We start from the raw sequence: 16177 nt of genomic DNA, 5'->3' as shown, positions 1-16177 counted from the left end.
TTTGGAAACACAGTATTAGAAAAATCACTATCAGTTACAGTGCAATTGCAGAAGTACTACTTTCCAAGAAAAGACAGGTTATGTCCATCATTGTCTTCCCCTCTCCCTGCCTCCCCAATCCATATTGTGGCCCTACTTAATCAGACAGTGGGCAAATGGGGTCAGGATAGGCGTTGAAATGTTCCTCCCTGTCTATATAGTGCTGCTCTAAAAAAAGTTAATTAATTCAGTGGGCTTTGATACTGCCAACTGTTAGATCTGTACTTCGTATTAAAGCAAGTCAATAGTCTCATTAACTTAAACTGGACTATTCATCTCAGTCTCTTCAGAAGGAAGAAAAAACAGAACATGTTTTACAGTAAAGGAAGAAAATGCTTTACTGTTTATGCACAAAATATTCCCCCCCCCCCAATAAACTAAGCAAGACTGCCTCTTTCTACACTGAAATAGGAATCAAAAAGCTGAGTCCTTTTTTGGAATTGACATGACATCCTCAGCTAATATAAACCGGTCAACTTTCAGTGAACTTCAAGCTACATTCTTTCCAATGATCTCTATTGCTATGTCTCATCCAAATGTATGCGCCTGCAAGGTCTCTAATTTTTTAAATACTACGTAGTGTTTATGAATGGGTTTTGAAGCACTAAAAAGTTAATTTGTGCACAACAGTTTGTGTGGAGACAGGTGGTATGGACAGTGTTAAATGAGGCCAGCTATTCTTTTTTTGGAGCTCGGCATGATTTTTGCCATAACAACGACAAATATGTTGTTGTTTCTACTGGGCCTGGATATGTAGCAACAGAAATCACTAGCAAATAGTGTAGATGGGGCGGGAGAGGGGGAAGGAAGGAGAAAGGAGTTAAGAGTAAGAGTTACATTTACTGACAGGGCAGTTCAGGAACAGGCAGAGTTTTGGCAAATGGAGATGGAGAGGGGATAGTAACAGGTCTTTCTACTATGCACGTGATTGCAAGGACCTGAACTGATTCCATGTAGGATTATATATGAATGCCTGCTAAAAATGTACCACTTATGAGACGGAAAGCTATATAAAGACATCGTGAAAGTTTTCTGAGTGGGAGGAAAATTAAAAACCATTGGGAGAAATCACACGTTATCATGCAAAGGTAGAAGAAAGTTGTGGATTGTTTGGGCGTGTTTAACCCTACAAGCTTCAAGAGACTCATTCCCTTTGAGTTAGCAGAAATCCCGTTACCTGCTTAGAGAGGGGGATTAACATTTCCGTAATAGGTATCACATCTCCTTCCTGGACAACAATAACAAATAAGAGATGGAGCCCTGCTGTGGGACTGAGATCCTAGCAGTGGGAAGACAGTATGGTCTCCCGGCTAGATTCCAGAAACAGTTTTAGTCAGACAAGCTCGACCCATTCCTTCTGAGATGCACCATTTTTGAATGGAAAATGAAGTGCTCTGCAGTAGTCAACACCTGGGTGCTATTTATGCGTCTGCTTAAGTGACCATGGATAACTTGATCACTTGATGTATTTGTAAATGTTAAAATGTGACTTTGCTGAAACTAAAGGTAACATCTGAGACCTTTGTAAGTACAAATCGGTCCAAGGTGTCTAGTTCCTCCTCTCTCTTACATCCCATCCCTTGTATTTCTAAGTCACCTGTAGGAGTATTGTTTTGTCCCAGCCTTTTGGAAGAATATTCCCTGACTAGTTGAAGAATCAAAGCAGGCTGACTACTACAGCAGTGAAAAAACCCCATCCGACAGAAGGCAGCGCAGTCAAGCACACCGTGTGTTCTTGCTGTGCTCTACATAGGGCAGGATGCCAGCACTTGGAATAACCTGCACTTGGCTTGACCCACAGATTGCTGGAAGACCGCTTTTGACTGGATTGGGTTTTGGATCAGGCTCCTTGTGACTAATTTTTGGCTTAAACATTAAGACTGGAGTTCATGGAAAATTATGTTAGGGATCTGGACAGAAATTTCAAGACCAACATCAGACATCATTGTGTTTTGAAGACTGTCCCGGATTTAACAAACTAATCCAAGTCTTGTGAACTCTTAGGAGACTTGACTGTGCAGGCATGCAGAAGTTTCACATGGTCAAGGCAGTGTCCTACAAAGTCAGACTTAATGCAAATCAAACCTGTAGCTGTGCGCCTGTATCTTCTGGGGATAAGCGTTTGTTTTAAAGTAGTATTTCTCAGTGAAATAGCACTCTGAAACCTGTTTATGACTAGTTTCCTCCTTTGCAACAGGTTTTGAAGCAGTCATGTACTGAGATTTTGTATTTGGAGCCATCCAGTGTCTGTGTGGGAGGTAAGTTTTTATAATTCTAAAATAATACTCAATTATTACAGGACTGTGATTTCCTTATTTTACCCAAAGAAAAACCCCAGAGGTCTCTAGAATAAAACACCTCTACGTAAAAAAATCCTCAAGGAGTTTAAGAAAGATCAGATCCTTCTCTGTTGACTCATTTTACTCCTCAGAGGAGCTGCCTTCCAGGGCCTACTTTCATAGTTTAGGTAATGCATGTAGTAGTTTGAGATGCATTTATCTGCCTCTGTCCCACTGGTCATGCTCTGCACTTGCCCTTGTATTCAAAGCAATTATACTTATTCCGTGACACTTGCATACTATTTTACCTATGGTCACAGAGTTAGAGGTTCTGGGAAACCTGGTGACTTACGTTCATATAAATTCTTGACAATATTTCTAGTGCCGTGCCCCAAATCTGTGGAGTGTAAGCAGTAAAGCATTTGACTGCATTTTTGTGCGTCGAGTGGTAATACATTTAAGTAGAAGAGCTGCACAAAATTTTAAGTGCTTGTCTTCTTTCTGGGTTTCACAACCCATACATAGTTTCAGACCAATCAAAAAAAGGTAGTTGCAAAATCTCCTTATTTTGATGTTTTTGTAAAAACATGGATCGTCTCAATGAAATCGGTGGCCTTGGTAAACAAACTGTTTTCACTCCTCCTTTGCACAGTTCACAAATAGTGTGGCCCTTATGCAACTTCCAGGGAAATAGTACTAAGGAGAAATGTTTTCTTCATCTGGCACTTTAAGTGGGCCTGATCCAGGTTTGGTGAGTCGTCTTGTTACAACACCCAGATTTCTCATTTATCAGAGTATTCACTGGGAAACTGTTTCTTACCGTGCAGTTGAGCCCCAGATCCTGTTGACAGTCAGAATCAATTTCCATTTTAATAGGGCTGCCTCAGGGATAAAGATTTGGGAACAAATCTTTATTTTTCCTATAGTGACCTAACTGAAGAATGCAGTACCAGGGGTCAATTAAAAAGGAAACCTGAGCAAGTCTGAAGCATTACCATGTTGTGGTTCATTTACTGCAGGCTATATTGAAACTCCACTTGTCTAATTTACTGCAGTGCACTAAAGATTGGTGATTTCGGGTTTTGCTTTTCTCTCCAGAGGAGTTTCAGGTTGTTCTTAGAGGAAGTGGCTTAACACTTGGTGGGAAAACTGATGGTGTTACTTGTACCTATCAACTGAATGGAACTACAATTAGTAAGTATTGAAGTTTGACATGATCTGCCTTTAGATTTCCTAATAAGTGTTCTACTTTGCTTCTCATTACCTCATTTAATTAAAATCGTACGAGCAAAAATATCGAAGAGGAGGAAAGCAGGAAAGCTCTGAGGATTAGTAAGAGGATGCAAGTTACTTCACACCTCGCTCAGGGGTTTGAATTGGCTACCAATTGCCATTAGCTGTAAACTGTGACTGGTGTTTGGCAGCCCAGATGGCTGTGTGAATTAACATGGTGACAAGTAGGCAGATGTTTGCCAATGAAAAAAACATGACCACAGAGTGTACCAAGTGCCCCTTCTTGTAAGAAGGCCCAGGCCAAGACATAGGGTCTCATCGTGATTCCAAAAGGCACTGTTTTCCGAGGTGCGCTTACCTTGTTATCTTGGAGCGTCCCTGCCCATTCTGTCTGCTGTACTAGATGCATAGCCGTTGTGCTGTTTGTTTCAGGGGCTTGGCAGGGCTTGGCTGCCCCTCCTGACATGGAGTCAGTCCTCTTCCTGGAGCTCCTGCAACAGCATAGAATAAGGCCAAGTCGGAACAGGTGGTACTATTTTGTCCCTATATTTTGACATGGTTCTTCAGCTCAGTGTCCCAAGCAGCGCTCTCCTCCAGGAGTGTGTCTCGCTGCAACCAGATCCCTAACTGGACTCTAGTTTCCTGACCTGTGGAAAGCAATTCTGTTTCAGACAGAGTGACCGTGGCATCTTTTACAGGCACCTTCCCTTTAGCTTTATCTGTTTGGGTTTTGTTTTTTTTGGGGGGGGGGTGTTTGTGTGTGGTGTATGCAGATGGGTGTTATGTGTTTGGTTTTTTTTTTTTTTTTTTTTTTTTTTTGTTAGTACTCGCCATTGGTCAGGTGTTACAAACCTTAGTTATTCCTTTGTCAAACTACAAGTGTCACGGGGGAAATTTTTCCGAGTGGAATCCTGCAGAAGTTAGAAAAGCTCTAGAAGTAATTGAGAGGCAGTGCAGACTATTTTCTTCTTGCTATCTGATTAAGTAAATATGCTCATGGAGAATTTAATTTTCAGTAAAATATTCAGGGCTTGGTCTTCTCTTGCTCAGTGCATTAACTTGCAGCCGGGCAGATGAAAAGTCATGCCGGAATTTGGATTAGTCTCCTTGTGCTGCTCTGTTCCCTGAACTGGCACAAGGTAGACGATGGTGGAAAAAATGCCACTAATAGAAACTTCCGCCGTTTTTTTTAATCCAGAAACTGAAGTGGTTGGCTAGTGTAAATACATCCAACTTCTTGCTCTAAGTGGTATCCCTTAGAAGCAAGCCAGACTGGAAAATGACCCAAAATGGACCTGTAGAAAAAAAACCAACTCATTTTTTCCCTACCTACTGTCTGATTTTTGTATTAGCCTGTCTTGAATTCCTACCCAATTTAACATGTGTTTCCAGTACATTTTCTTCCTTACTCTGGATATCATATATACTTGAATGGGCTGCCAATCTCTCCTGCCTGTTAAATGTCTAAAATAATCTGGAAGAATAAAAGAATAGCACAGTAGTCCTGGATAAAGGCAACCTGTGTAAATAAAGTCTGCTTGTATAAATTTCCCTTCAGTTTCAATTCTAATTGTCACTTTTGTTTCCTACATTAAACTGTAGCTTGCTTATTTAAACTTGTTGCATAAATTAGCTTCGTAGAGCTAGAATTTGCAATGTGGCAAAATTATTGCTTCAGTTGTATATTTATTATCATGGTGTACCTTTCTTACTTGGAGAAGCGGGGAAACAGACTAGTTTAGTTCCAAATGAATAAAACTCATCTCACACTATATGGGGTAAATAGTTGAGACATCAGTTACATGACCTGAAGATAATTAGAACTTAAATTTTCATTGAAGTGGCTGGTTTGCAAGTCATCAGCACTCCTCAGTTCTATTCCTGCTTTGCTCCTGACTTCTTGTTTACCATGAGCAGTTACTTCTCTACAACCCAGTCTGTCCATTTGAGAAATTAAAACAATAGCACATCCCTTCTTCATGTAAGCGTTTTGAGGCTTGCATCAATATGGTTAGGTTTGTAGTGGCATTTGTACGATTCGATACCTTCTGATGGGGAGTGCATTAAGGTACTGGTGGGGATAAGGACCTATAGAACATGAGAGTTAAGGAGGGATTTAGCCATTTTCCATAAGCATCACAAACGTAAACCTCCTCTGTCCTGCTGGCGGGTGCTACTTTCATACTAAAAGTTTTGGCATTATTTAGTAGCAATGCTAGCAGCGTACACCAGATAGACTTATGGTACTTAACGTTTGGTAGGTTGCGGTGCTGCTTGAATTAAGGGCTGTGCTGTGCTGCCAATGATTGCTCCTAGGAACTTGGATTTTGATGTGCTCCATGCTACAAACGGGGGATGAATCCACTGTGGAGGGTGTCCAGAAGAAGCTGGCAAGGATGTGCAGAAGTTCAGAACACTAGCTGTAAGGAGGGACAGAAAAATTCAGTTTGTTACATCTACAGGAAGGGAAGAATAGCCAAAGTAATTGTTAATTACGGGCTGCTAAAGGGCTGAAAAGAATAAGCTGGACTCTCCCAGTCCACTTAGAAGAGAACAAGAGGCAACAGACTTCAAATTCTGCCGCAGATCTAGGTGAAGCATTAGGAGAACGGTTCTCACTGTAAACATTTCTCGGGCCTGGAACAGGCTACCTAGAAAGCCTTTTAACAGCTTAGATGAGCGTCACTGAAGAATATCTGAAGCATGTTGCCTTCTTTAAATGACCTTTTGAAATATTTTCCGACTCTGGTTTCTTCGATTCTCTGATTGTTTAGTCTTTTATAGCTGTACGGCATGTGTATGTCTGCTTTGCCACGGTAGAAATAAGTATACTTGGACAGGATGAAACCCTCAAATACTTGCTAGCATCTGATGTGAGAATTTCCAGCTAGATCTCTAGGCTGCTTTTTTCTTTTCCTTGGCTTCAGGAAAGGGTGCGCTAAAGCACACGAAGGGAGGGCTGCTTTTTTTTTTTTTTTCTTGGCTTCAGAAAAGGGTGCGCTAAAGCACACGAAGGGAGGGGAATGGCATAGTGATGTATTTATTATATGTTGCAGCGTAAAAACACAATCTGCTCTATGGGGTCTTGCCAGAGGCCTGCTGCAACCCACCCAGGTTCTCATCTTCAGCAATTGACAACAGCAGATTTTTAGGGAGTAGTATAGGAAGGAAATAGGGAAACTTTATGTGACCCTTACCCTGATACGCAAGCTCATTGTCTACAGCTCTGTGCTGGGCTCGAAGCGCTTTTGTCTCAGAGGAAACCTAAAAGAGAACAGTGGAGCTAGGGTGGTCAAAGGGGTAAGAAGGGTGCTTTGAGCAGTAGCGGGAGGAAGGAGGTGGTCCCAAGAAAAGGAAAATTGTTCCTGTGTCATTGCGTTCTCTATGAAAAACTGGCAGTTTCAGCAGAACCCTCACCATTTGAGGGCATAATGGAGGGTACTTGCATGAGGATGTACTTTAAAGTTAGAGTTCCCCTAACTGATAGCCTGGGCTGCGCTTTGGGATCAGCCCCAGAGCAAACCGTTATTTTGTCAGTTCTGGTTTTAAAAGATGCATTTGGCATGTTTCTCTTTTTGCATTTATAAAGAACCATTACCAAATGCTAGAAAGGAAACCTGCCAAATGTAGCTGTGGGATAGAAAAATAATCTATGAAACATACCATTAAGACAAAAACATATGGCAATGTGCTAATCCCTCTTCCCCACCTCACAACTAGCCCCAAATCTAGGCCAAGCAGTCAGTGCAGATTATAGCACATAAGAAAAGCTCATTTATGCTAACAGCTCCTCCTTCAGCTGCCCCTGAACTACTTGTATGTCTGCCTCTTCCCCAAATGCAGGACAGAGTTATCTCCAAGTTTATCTGGCAGATCATTTATCTGCTCTCACCCCTAAATCAGAAAATAGTCCATGCTTGCAGGAGCAGCTCCAATACAGAAAATAACAGCCCTACTGTGGGGAAGTTTGGGAGGATGGTTCTGCACACAGGAGCGGAATTTTTCCCAGCTTACCAAACACATGAGGTAAAAGAGCTCCCTCCTCTCCTTTTCACAGCTGCAGAAAAGGAGTGCTCTGCTGGACACGGTGCTCTACAAATAGCTGCTTTATAAGTTTAAGAGATTTGCGAACAGCTAGAGACTCAAAGGCATGAGAAACACTGGAGAAGTAGACACTCCCATCACAGCTAGTAAAAAAACCCTTGAATGCAATGCACAGGGTTGGAGCTAATGAGAAACAAACCTTCATCTTCCAACTATTAGGAAGCTCCTTATAGTGTTCTCAGTCTTTGCAAAAATGGTCTCGATTCTAGGAAATTATCTCTCCGGAAGAGCATGAGCTGACTTGAGTAAAATTAAGTAAGCAGTGTAACGTGGGCTCACACTCGCATTTAAAGGCAACTCTGGGTTTGTATGTTTGAGGTGCAGCTTTAAAAAAAGCAGCAGCTTTATTCCCTAACTTGGGCCCGCTTTGCTTGCAAGTTCCAGACATTACCAAACCAGTAACCAGCATACTGTGAGAAAGGAAGGGACTTTATAGCACGTTACATCAGCTTCTCATTTACGTAACACAGTATATTAAGCTCATGTGATTTGTTTTTTCAGATGAAAAACCAAAAACGGTGGAATCTGATTTTTTGCTCTGCCCTGCACCAATCCTATACAAAAGCGGCCAGTAAGTACTTGAAACAAATGTCATCCGATGTTTTGCTAGAATTGGACCCATTATTGCTGATGTTAATCATGAGAGGTTTTGGCTAGAGGCAGTCTTTTGTTGGTTTTATGGGGGGTGGTTTGTTGTTGCATTCTTGTGTTATTTCCCTAGTGTATTTGCCAGCTTTGGAATGGGCTTTAAATAGTCATCTGTGACCAAACCAATTTGGACAGTGCCTTAAAAATGAATATTCAGCCAGTTTATTAAACACTGAAAAGGTCTGGCTTGTCATAAGTTTTATGCAGATTAGCTGTTTTAACAGGGCATAATATGCTCTCTTCTGGATAATCTTTAGGCTCATTGTTAAATAGATTACATTATCACTGACACTTACAAGCTATTATTAAAATTATGTGTCAAGATGCGTACCACTGCTCAACATGTAATGATAAAACGAGGCACTAATTTAACAACGGCAGCAATCTTGTAATAGCACAGTGGCTAAACTGCAGTTCTAGCCTTATTCTGTGTGTCACTGGCCATGGCTACACATTACTTCTGGCCCTCTGAGAACTAATCCTTCCCTCCTCCTCTCAAATTCAGACGTGCCCTAGGCTTTTAAGATCACTTCAACTTCATTGTTCAGATTTGTGAAATGCTAAGCTGATCAGAAGTCAGAAAAATGCATGTCAGGTCTTGGCTCTGTAGCAGGGCGAAGGCTTTCGGGCTGTTGACTTTCTCCCTGTTTTACAAGTAGTTCTTCTCAGAGAGTTATTTGGGATGAGGTTAATATTAATCCAACAGGAAGCACAGTGGTTCCTTACAGCTCTGCATTGTCATTTTTCTATGGCAATTCTTAGCATTTTAAAAGCTAAGCATATTGCATAGATGATTTTCAGTAGTTAATTTTCTGAGTTAAGCAACAATCAACTGCCTCAGTTGTGGTGTAAGACCAATAGCAAAACCCCAAATGCACATCTGTTTTGTGCATTAAATGGCAACCGGAAGGAGGGAATTTGGTAGAGGTAGAAGAAAAAAACTCCAGCGATTAACCCCAGTGGAAGAGTGTGGGGTGAACCACTGCAGAGGAGCTGCATCGTAGCCTCTGTGCAGCCACCAAAGCTCCCCTCTGAGGAGCGAGCGCTCGTTTATGGCAATGAAGGGAAAACAAGCATGGATGAGAGTTACATGGAGAGCAAAGGAAGGGGATGAGTTTTTAACGCTGTTACGTTTTCCTGATACTCAAGTTGCCTTTTACACAGCTATGCAAATGTTGATCTTGTCCTACATGCAGGAGTTTGTTAGACCTGTGCGCCTTTATGTTAAGCAGTACAGTTGCGCCATTTTCAGTTGAGCTAGGCTGCACGTGGTTGTGTAGCAAGTATACAACAAAACAGCTGTAACAAACTGCTGTAACAAATTGCTGTCTTAGCTAAAACAATTCAGCACCATTTGCAACTGTAAGAGAACTGATTTTGTCATCAGAACCATGTAATTCATTCAGGTTAAGAAGCCCTCCTCTCCGTGCCAAGTATTTCAGTGGAGTTACCTTACAACAGAAGAACAGTAGTAACAAATTAGGCCCCCAGTATTAAGCACTGCAAGACCTGAAGCTGTAAATGCTTTTCCACACACTGTTAGTCTGAGAGTATGTAAACAGCCTATCCTGCCAAAGGAATGTGAAATGCATGGAATATTTATATAAATTAAAGCACAGTGGAAGTTATTCGAACATGCTGCATTTTTTTCTTATTCTGTGACGAGCTTGTTTGGCCTGTGAAGCGTTATGGAGATAGACAAGTCACCATATTGTAATTGCAGCGTAGATCAAGCACCTAATTACGGCACGTTTCTTCTCAGCAGTGTTCGTAAGAATGAACACGAGCAATACACATAAAGTTGTACCGCTTCACAGGAAAAAAATTTTTTTCATAAGTTGCTATGTGAAATATACTTCCATAACCTGATGTTGAAATAGTTACAGCTTTGGCCCAGAGATAAACAGTTTGCTATGCAAAAGACTGACAGCTATGAAAGATATATACATACTTGAACTCTTGACTTTCCGTTGGCACAGCTCAGGCTATTGCTGGATAACTCCCAGTAATTCCTCATGTAGTGGAGCTAATATTAGTCGCTAATGTAGCAACAACCAGTCTGCTCTTTTTCTAGTGCTCTTTTCAGTGGAATTCAGAGCAATACAAGCAGACAAAGTTAGCTCTGTGACTTTTAAGCCTGCAGCTTTGTTCTTGGGTAAAGACTCACTTAATAGGTTTCATTATATTTTTCTAATTGGAGACGCTTCTTGTTGACTGACGAATTTGCAGTTTTCACATGCAGAACAATAGAAACCCACGTGGAATAGATAAAATGGCAAACTACGCAAGATGTTGGGTTGGTAAACCCACGGTCTCCCGGACTTAACGCCATTGTGTATTTCTACTTTCTTCCCAGCTGCTGGCTGCATTTAGTTAGGAGGCTCCAAAATGCCAGCTGTAGATTTAACCAAGCATTCTTTTCAAAGCCTGTTTTTTCACAATACCATGTAGCAGATGCCTGTGGTATACTTAGGTTATGTGGCAACATGACTATGGTGCTTGGGCCATTTAAAATACCTTCTCGTCATGCCACTTCTGAAGTACAAAATTACATAGTCTGTTTACAAAACCAGCTCATTTTAAAAGACGCCTGATTAGCTAACAGATGAGAATTACTTGGGATTTCTACATGAGCAACATATGCATTATAAAAAAATGTCAGAAAGTATTGAAATAATCCAGAAAGGAAAAGTACTACGTACGCTCTGCAGGAAGAAGATGAGGAGACAAACTTGAGTTGAATTGCTTTGCTTCATGTCCTTTGAGAGACCACTTAAATACTGTGAGGGCAAGTGTAACATTACAGCTAAGCTTGTTTACTAAAAAGGACTCTGATTCTACTGCAGTGACCATGTAAAAGCCATATATTTTTAGGGTCTTGCAGAATATTTCAGAAAATCAGTTCCCCTTTTTAGCTCAGGCTTGAATTTACTGTTCTGCCACAGCTCAAGGGAATCAAACTCAAGAAATCCGAGATTTCTTTGACCTCTCCGTCGCTTTAGATGTTTCTGTAGTCATTGTGCTTTGTAAAGAAAACAGAGCCCTTGTCTCTTTGGAAGACCAGTACAGGAAAAACTGGTATATAAGTCTGCCTTCTTGCTCTACCTTTGGTTCTTTTCTCTTCATTTTGCTCTAAGTTCTTTGAGTATGGATTCAGAAAAGATATCTATAGGCTTGACTTCACAAACAGATGGCTTCTGTTCCTCTAAGCCAGTGGTAAATTCCCCTCTGCCTTCAATGGAAAGCCTAAATTATTCAAAATGAACCAACAGGCTCAGAAATTATCATTGTTCTTAAAATAGTTCAAAGAACTATGGAAGTTTATTTTTTTATGCAGCTGCAGTGTTGCAGGCCAGCTTCCACCTTTATGCGTCCTGCACTTGAATTCAGACAGTGTTTGCTCTAAGATTAGCTCATAAAGTGAAGCGAGCAATTACCCCTCAGTCCAACAAGATTCATAAGCTTCTCATAGCTTGAAACATATTTACTAAATCTATCTGAGCACATGTACAAAAAGTTGGTTATGTGTTTCAAAACGCCAACAGAAGGGCAAACATCAGGTTAAGTGGGATCACTGCTTTGAGTATCACATGGTTTCCATCTCTCAGTTGAGTGACATTTTGACACCCTTGCGGAGAATGGTACTTGACTCTACCTATCTGAGGGGTGCCCTAGGACAGAAGTGGGCAGTATCTTTCTCCGTGGGCTTGTAAGCTTAAGGAATGACAAAGCCAAAAAGGACAAATCCAAACATAAACCTGAGTGCAGGTGAGAGGTCGCTCGCTGTTACCTTGAATATAAATACGATCAGATCACATGCAGAGATGGTACAGTCTGCACTACTGTTTTTTAATGACCTTATTTGCCCTCTATTCAAATCACGTTGGCTTCAGCTTGCATATATCCCTTCCTACATCCTGTCCAACACGAACAGCTGGTGGCACTTAAAAAGGAAAGATTAAATAGGAATTATTTTTTGTGTGGTAGGAAGGAAAATTACTACGCTTGTATTCCCAAATTCTTAGTTGTCTCCAGTTTCAAAGTAGCTGACTTAAGTTTAGTCTGCGGTGTGCAGTTCACTTGAGAGAAAGCACACAACAATGCATGAGATAATCTGTTAGCGATCACCAGATTTTTTTTTTTTTTTTTAATGTATTGCTAGTAGTAAGAGCTCTTGGCAACAGCAAAAGTTCAGCGATAACTTTAAATGTACTTCTAACCAGACATTCCAGTAAGGAGTTACTGAGGGAAAAATTAACCTTACTAAGCAAGTCTTACCAGAGTCTGAATGTAATTGGAGAATAAATAAGTCAGACTCTTACAAGTGTAAGAAAAAGTAACTTTCATCCTAGAAAGAAAACATAGCGGAAAACGATCTGTAGGACTGAGCACACCGCTTCATGTTTCTGCACTGCAAATGCTACCTTGAGACATGCTTTTATTTGGCTATTAACCAGACTTCTCATAGGAGGAGCCTGTGTCATTCAAGGCTTTGTTCTTCCTGTTGACAGCAGCTGCTTTGCTTGTTTTGCACTCATTTGTGAATGGGATGGCAGCTCAGAGGGAATTCAGAAACACGAGCAGCATTGTGTGGTTTCTGCACTATCACTTCTCAGGTCTTTAAAATTCAATATTTTTTTGTTTCTGGTTTATCACTGATTTCCTTCTGATCCTGTCTTTACCACTCAGATCTTGTCTCAGCCCTTTGGAATAAGAAGATGAGCAAAGAAATAAGTAACCCTCTCCTTATTTTATGTAGCACCTTCAGCCTTTAAGTAACATATTTCAGGAACTAGCTTAACGACCTATTGCATCCATGCATCTTTCTCTTAAGTTTCTCAACTTCTCTACATATGAAAATAGAACGTTTTTTTGGATTCTGTTTCACTTTTAGAAAATCAATTGTTTTTTCCACAGCAGGAAGTAAGTCCTGTAATGTTTAGTAATGCTATCTGGCTGCTTATGGTTGACAGTTTGCATTACCCGCCCTCTGTCTATTTTTGTTAGAGCTGGTGCTAAAACAAGCTCTATTTCTTTCCTTTTTAATACCTTTTTTCGTAGCCTGTGATAGCCTGAATGCAGGCAAGAGTTTTCTCATTCTCTGGCCAGAGTTTTGGTAGCATGATTTTTATCTCTGAAGTACAGATTTAGGGCAGAATTAGCTGCTCCACTTTTTGCTGTGGATCACATGCAGGGCTGAGGGTTGAAAACAATGGGAGTTAACCACAAGCTTCAAGTTAAACATGGCTTTGAGAGCATTGTCTCAATAGGAGCTTAAGGGAAGCCAGTATTCTGTCTTCTGGAAGAGCTTGTAGCTCTGTGCAGTTGGAGAAGTAGACTTCTGAATCCAGTGCATTTCTTCCTATGGGTTTCTGACAAAATAATGTAAAAACAGTTTAAAGTAAAACAGTACTGTGGGAGTGCCTTTAAAACATATTCATTGCAGTTTACAGGATGCACCAAGAAGTTCCTGCTCACTACTTCAGGGGCCTAGAGCACTCTTTACAGCAGCTATGCAGGTGAAGACTAAAACTAGCTGAAAGCCCAAGAATTCACACCCAAGCTGTTACTGGCACTCTTGTCCTGGGAAACAATCTTCCAATACAAAAAGGAAGCACATGGTTCATACTTAATTCTAGGTGCTAGGAGTGAAAGATGTTGCCCTGACAGTGGAACAGTGGTACTTTGACTCTTGCTTTCCGGTTTCAGAGTGTCATCTTTTTTAGTACCAGCACCAGATTTAAGAGGAAGAGCATGGACACATGAAAGGAAACAGACACAGTGAAGATGAATGGATTGTGGGCTCCGTCCTGCAAATTACCTCATTTGGTTTCTAGACAGCTGCTCTCATTCGAGAGCAGCTGAAAGGTGTTCTACAAAATGGTTGTCATGGCAGGCTTCTAAGAAAGGATTCTAACTGTTCCCCCCCTGCCCTGACTAGCTCAAAGATAAAGCATATTATGCCTTGACTCCATCCACTGCTTCTTGTGACATGAACCTGGGAGCCAGAAACTTAAAAATTACTTTTGAAGTGCACCTCCTGGGGAACAAGAGCATGTTACATTGGCCAGCAATGTTTCCGAGTTCATTATGCAGGCAGAATGCCACGCAAGTGCTTGCATCTTCAGGGATATGTACAATACATGCAGGAGCAGTGAAGCCATCCTTTTTCGAGTTTGACTTGACTATACTCAGAAAAAACTTTTTCCACTGCTAATTCCCTTCTCTTCTCCAACACCTGTAGATCCTTAAACAAGCCTCCCTGCTCCCTCCCATGTGCTAGTATACTTGCAGTATTAAGAGGCACATAGTTAAGGCATTCACCTGGAGCATTGCAGTTTTCATTACTACATGGCAATCAGATTTCATAAATCTGTTTTTTACTGCAGCTCCTTTATGGGATGTTTACTTTTCACCTCCTTTATCCTGTGGTTGATAATGGTTCTGAAGAAGTAAAAGCACTGTTAAAGAAGTGATGCTTTTTGTAAGGTGACTGATGTTTAATGTGTTTGCCTAATTAACTTCTGGCTAATAATTCTAACCCATTAAGTAGCTAGTTAGTACATGCTTCGAATAAACACATCTGGTCCTGCAAAGAGTGAAGGTTCTGCCTGTGTGTGGGTGACAGATGTGATGGTAGTTTCCCCAGTGCTCTCTTTTAAATAATTAACAGCACACTGGTGAAGTAGCCTTCGACAGACAGCCTCAAAGCCAGCTGTATAGTCTCAGAGCTGTGTCTGTGGACATGTGCCTCATCTCGTTAGTCTGCTCCAGCTATTACATTCCCTCTTCTTTGGTATTTCAAAAGCTACATGTAGCTCTAAGAAATACCCTTTTAAATAACTTTGGACTCTTGGCTTCTGATCTGAAAGGCAGCAGGAGAAGGAATAATACGTCAGGCCACCCAAGGGGCAAATAGTTTTGAATTCACAAGCCTTGCAGATTGATCTCTCTTACCAAACAAAGGGCATTTGAAACAGTCCCGCCCTGCTGTTTCATTACTTGGAGTTGCTGGGCTAGGTTTGGAAACAACCTTCTTTTGAAGGAGATGTCATCCTGTGGTAGCCTACTTCTTTATGTGGTCAATAACTTCCTAGGCTGGAACAGCTGGTAATTCTTATCAATCTCAAGAGTGAGAAAAGCTAAGATTAGTTACATGCAGAAGAGATAATTCCTTCCAGCTCAGCTGTCATTTTGTTTGTCAGTTTTTGGCTTTTTCTGGTGGGGCTGTTTAAAGTTATTTTTTTTTCCAGATGGAGGGAGGAATTATGTCAATAAATTAAATAAACAGCAGGGTATTTTGCAAGAGACTAATTTGCACAAAAATGACTTCTTAAAAATGAGACTTGAGTTCTTGCTTACCAAAGGGCAAGGTAAGATTTATTCCTACTTATGAGAGTCCATGAACCCTGATTATTCTGTGCCTATACCATAATGGTTAACATGCAGCTGTCATTAGTTCTAGTGATACAGGCTCAGTCTGTGACCTTTGTTTTGTAAGGCATCAACAATAGCACAGCTGCCCCTGCATAGTTGAGATCTCAAACCTGCAATTTGGCAAGAGGAACAGAACAAATTGGATAAATATACATAAACACATTGTGAAGGAAGGGAAAACAGAACAGAATGAACCAGAGCATCATCCTACAACTTGTTTGATAGGGATGATTTAAGTAGGCATATGGTATAGTTAAATGTGCTTTCTAAAACATTGGCCCGATTCTTCAAGCAAATATGAAATAAATATCTAAATAGAAAGAGAGCTGATACAGTATCATTAGTTCTCTCAAAGGAGGCATATGAATGCCTTTGGAAATGTGTGTGAGTGGGGGCTGGGCGTGAATGATAAGCAGATTTACATTCCCCCACAAAAA

The 16177-nt window shown here is 40.9% G+C and overlaps 1 protein-coding gene across 3 annotated transcripts in view; it reads left to right on the top strand.

Moving 5' to 3' along the window:
* Positions 1–16177, top strand: part of ANTXR2 (ANTXR cell adhesion molecule 2) — a 118355-nt gene that overhangs the window by 29138 nt on the left and 73040 nt on the right. For all 3 annotated transcript variants that reach the window (XM_030007609.2, XM_030007599.2, XM_041123188.1), the window contains exons 8-10: positions 2237–2297; positions 3417–3512; positions 8157–8226. In XM_030007609.2, coding sequence (XP_029863469.1) covers positions 2237–2297; positions 3417–3512; positions 8157–8226 — 227 coding nt within the window. The remainder of the gene's footprint in view (positions 1–2236; positions 2298–3416; positions 3513–8156; positions 8227–16177) is intronic.

Source organism: Aquila chrysaetos, chromosome 1 (genome assembly GCF_900496995.4).
Source record: "Aquila chrysaetos chrysaetos chromosome 1, bAquChr1.4, whole genome shotgun sequence".
Lineage (NCBI taxonomy): Eukaryota > Metazoa > Chordata > Aves > Accipitriformes > Accipitridae > Aquila > Aquila chrysaetos.
Note: the sequence above shows the minus strand (reverse complement) of the source record. Positions and strands in the feature narration are given on the sequence as shown.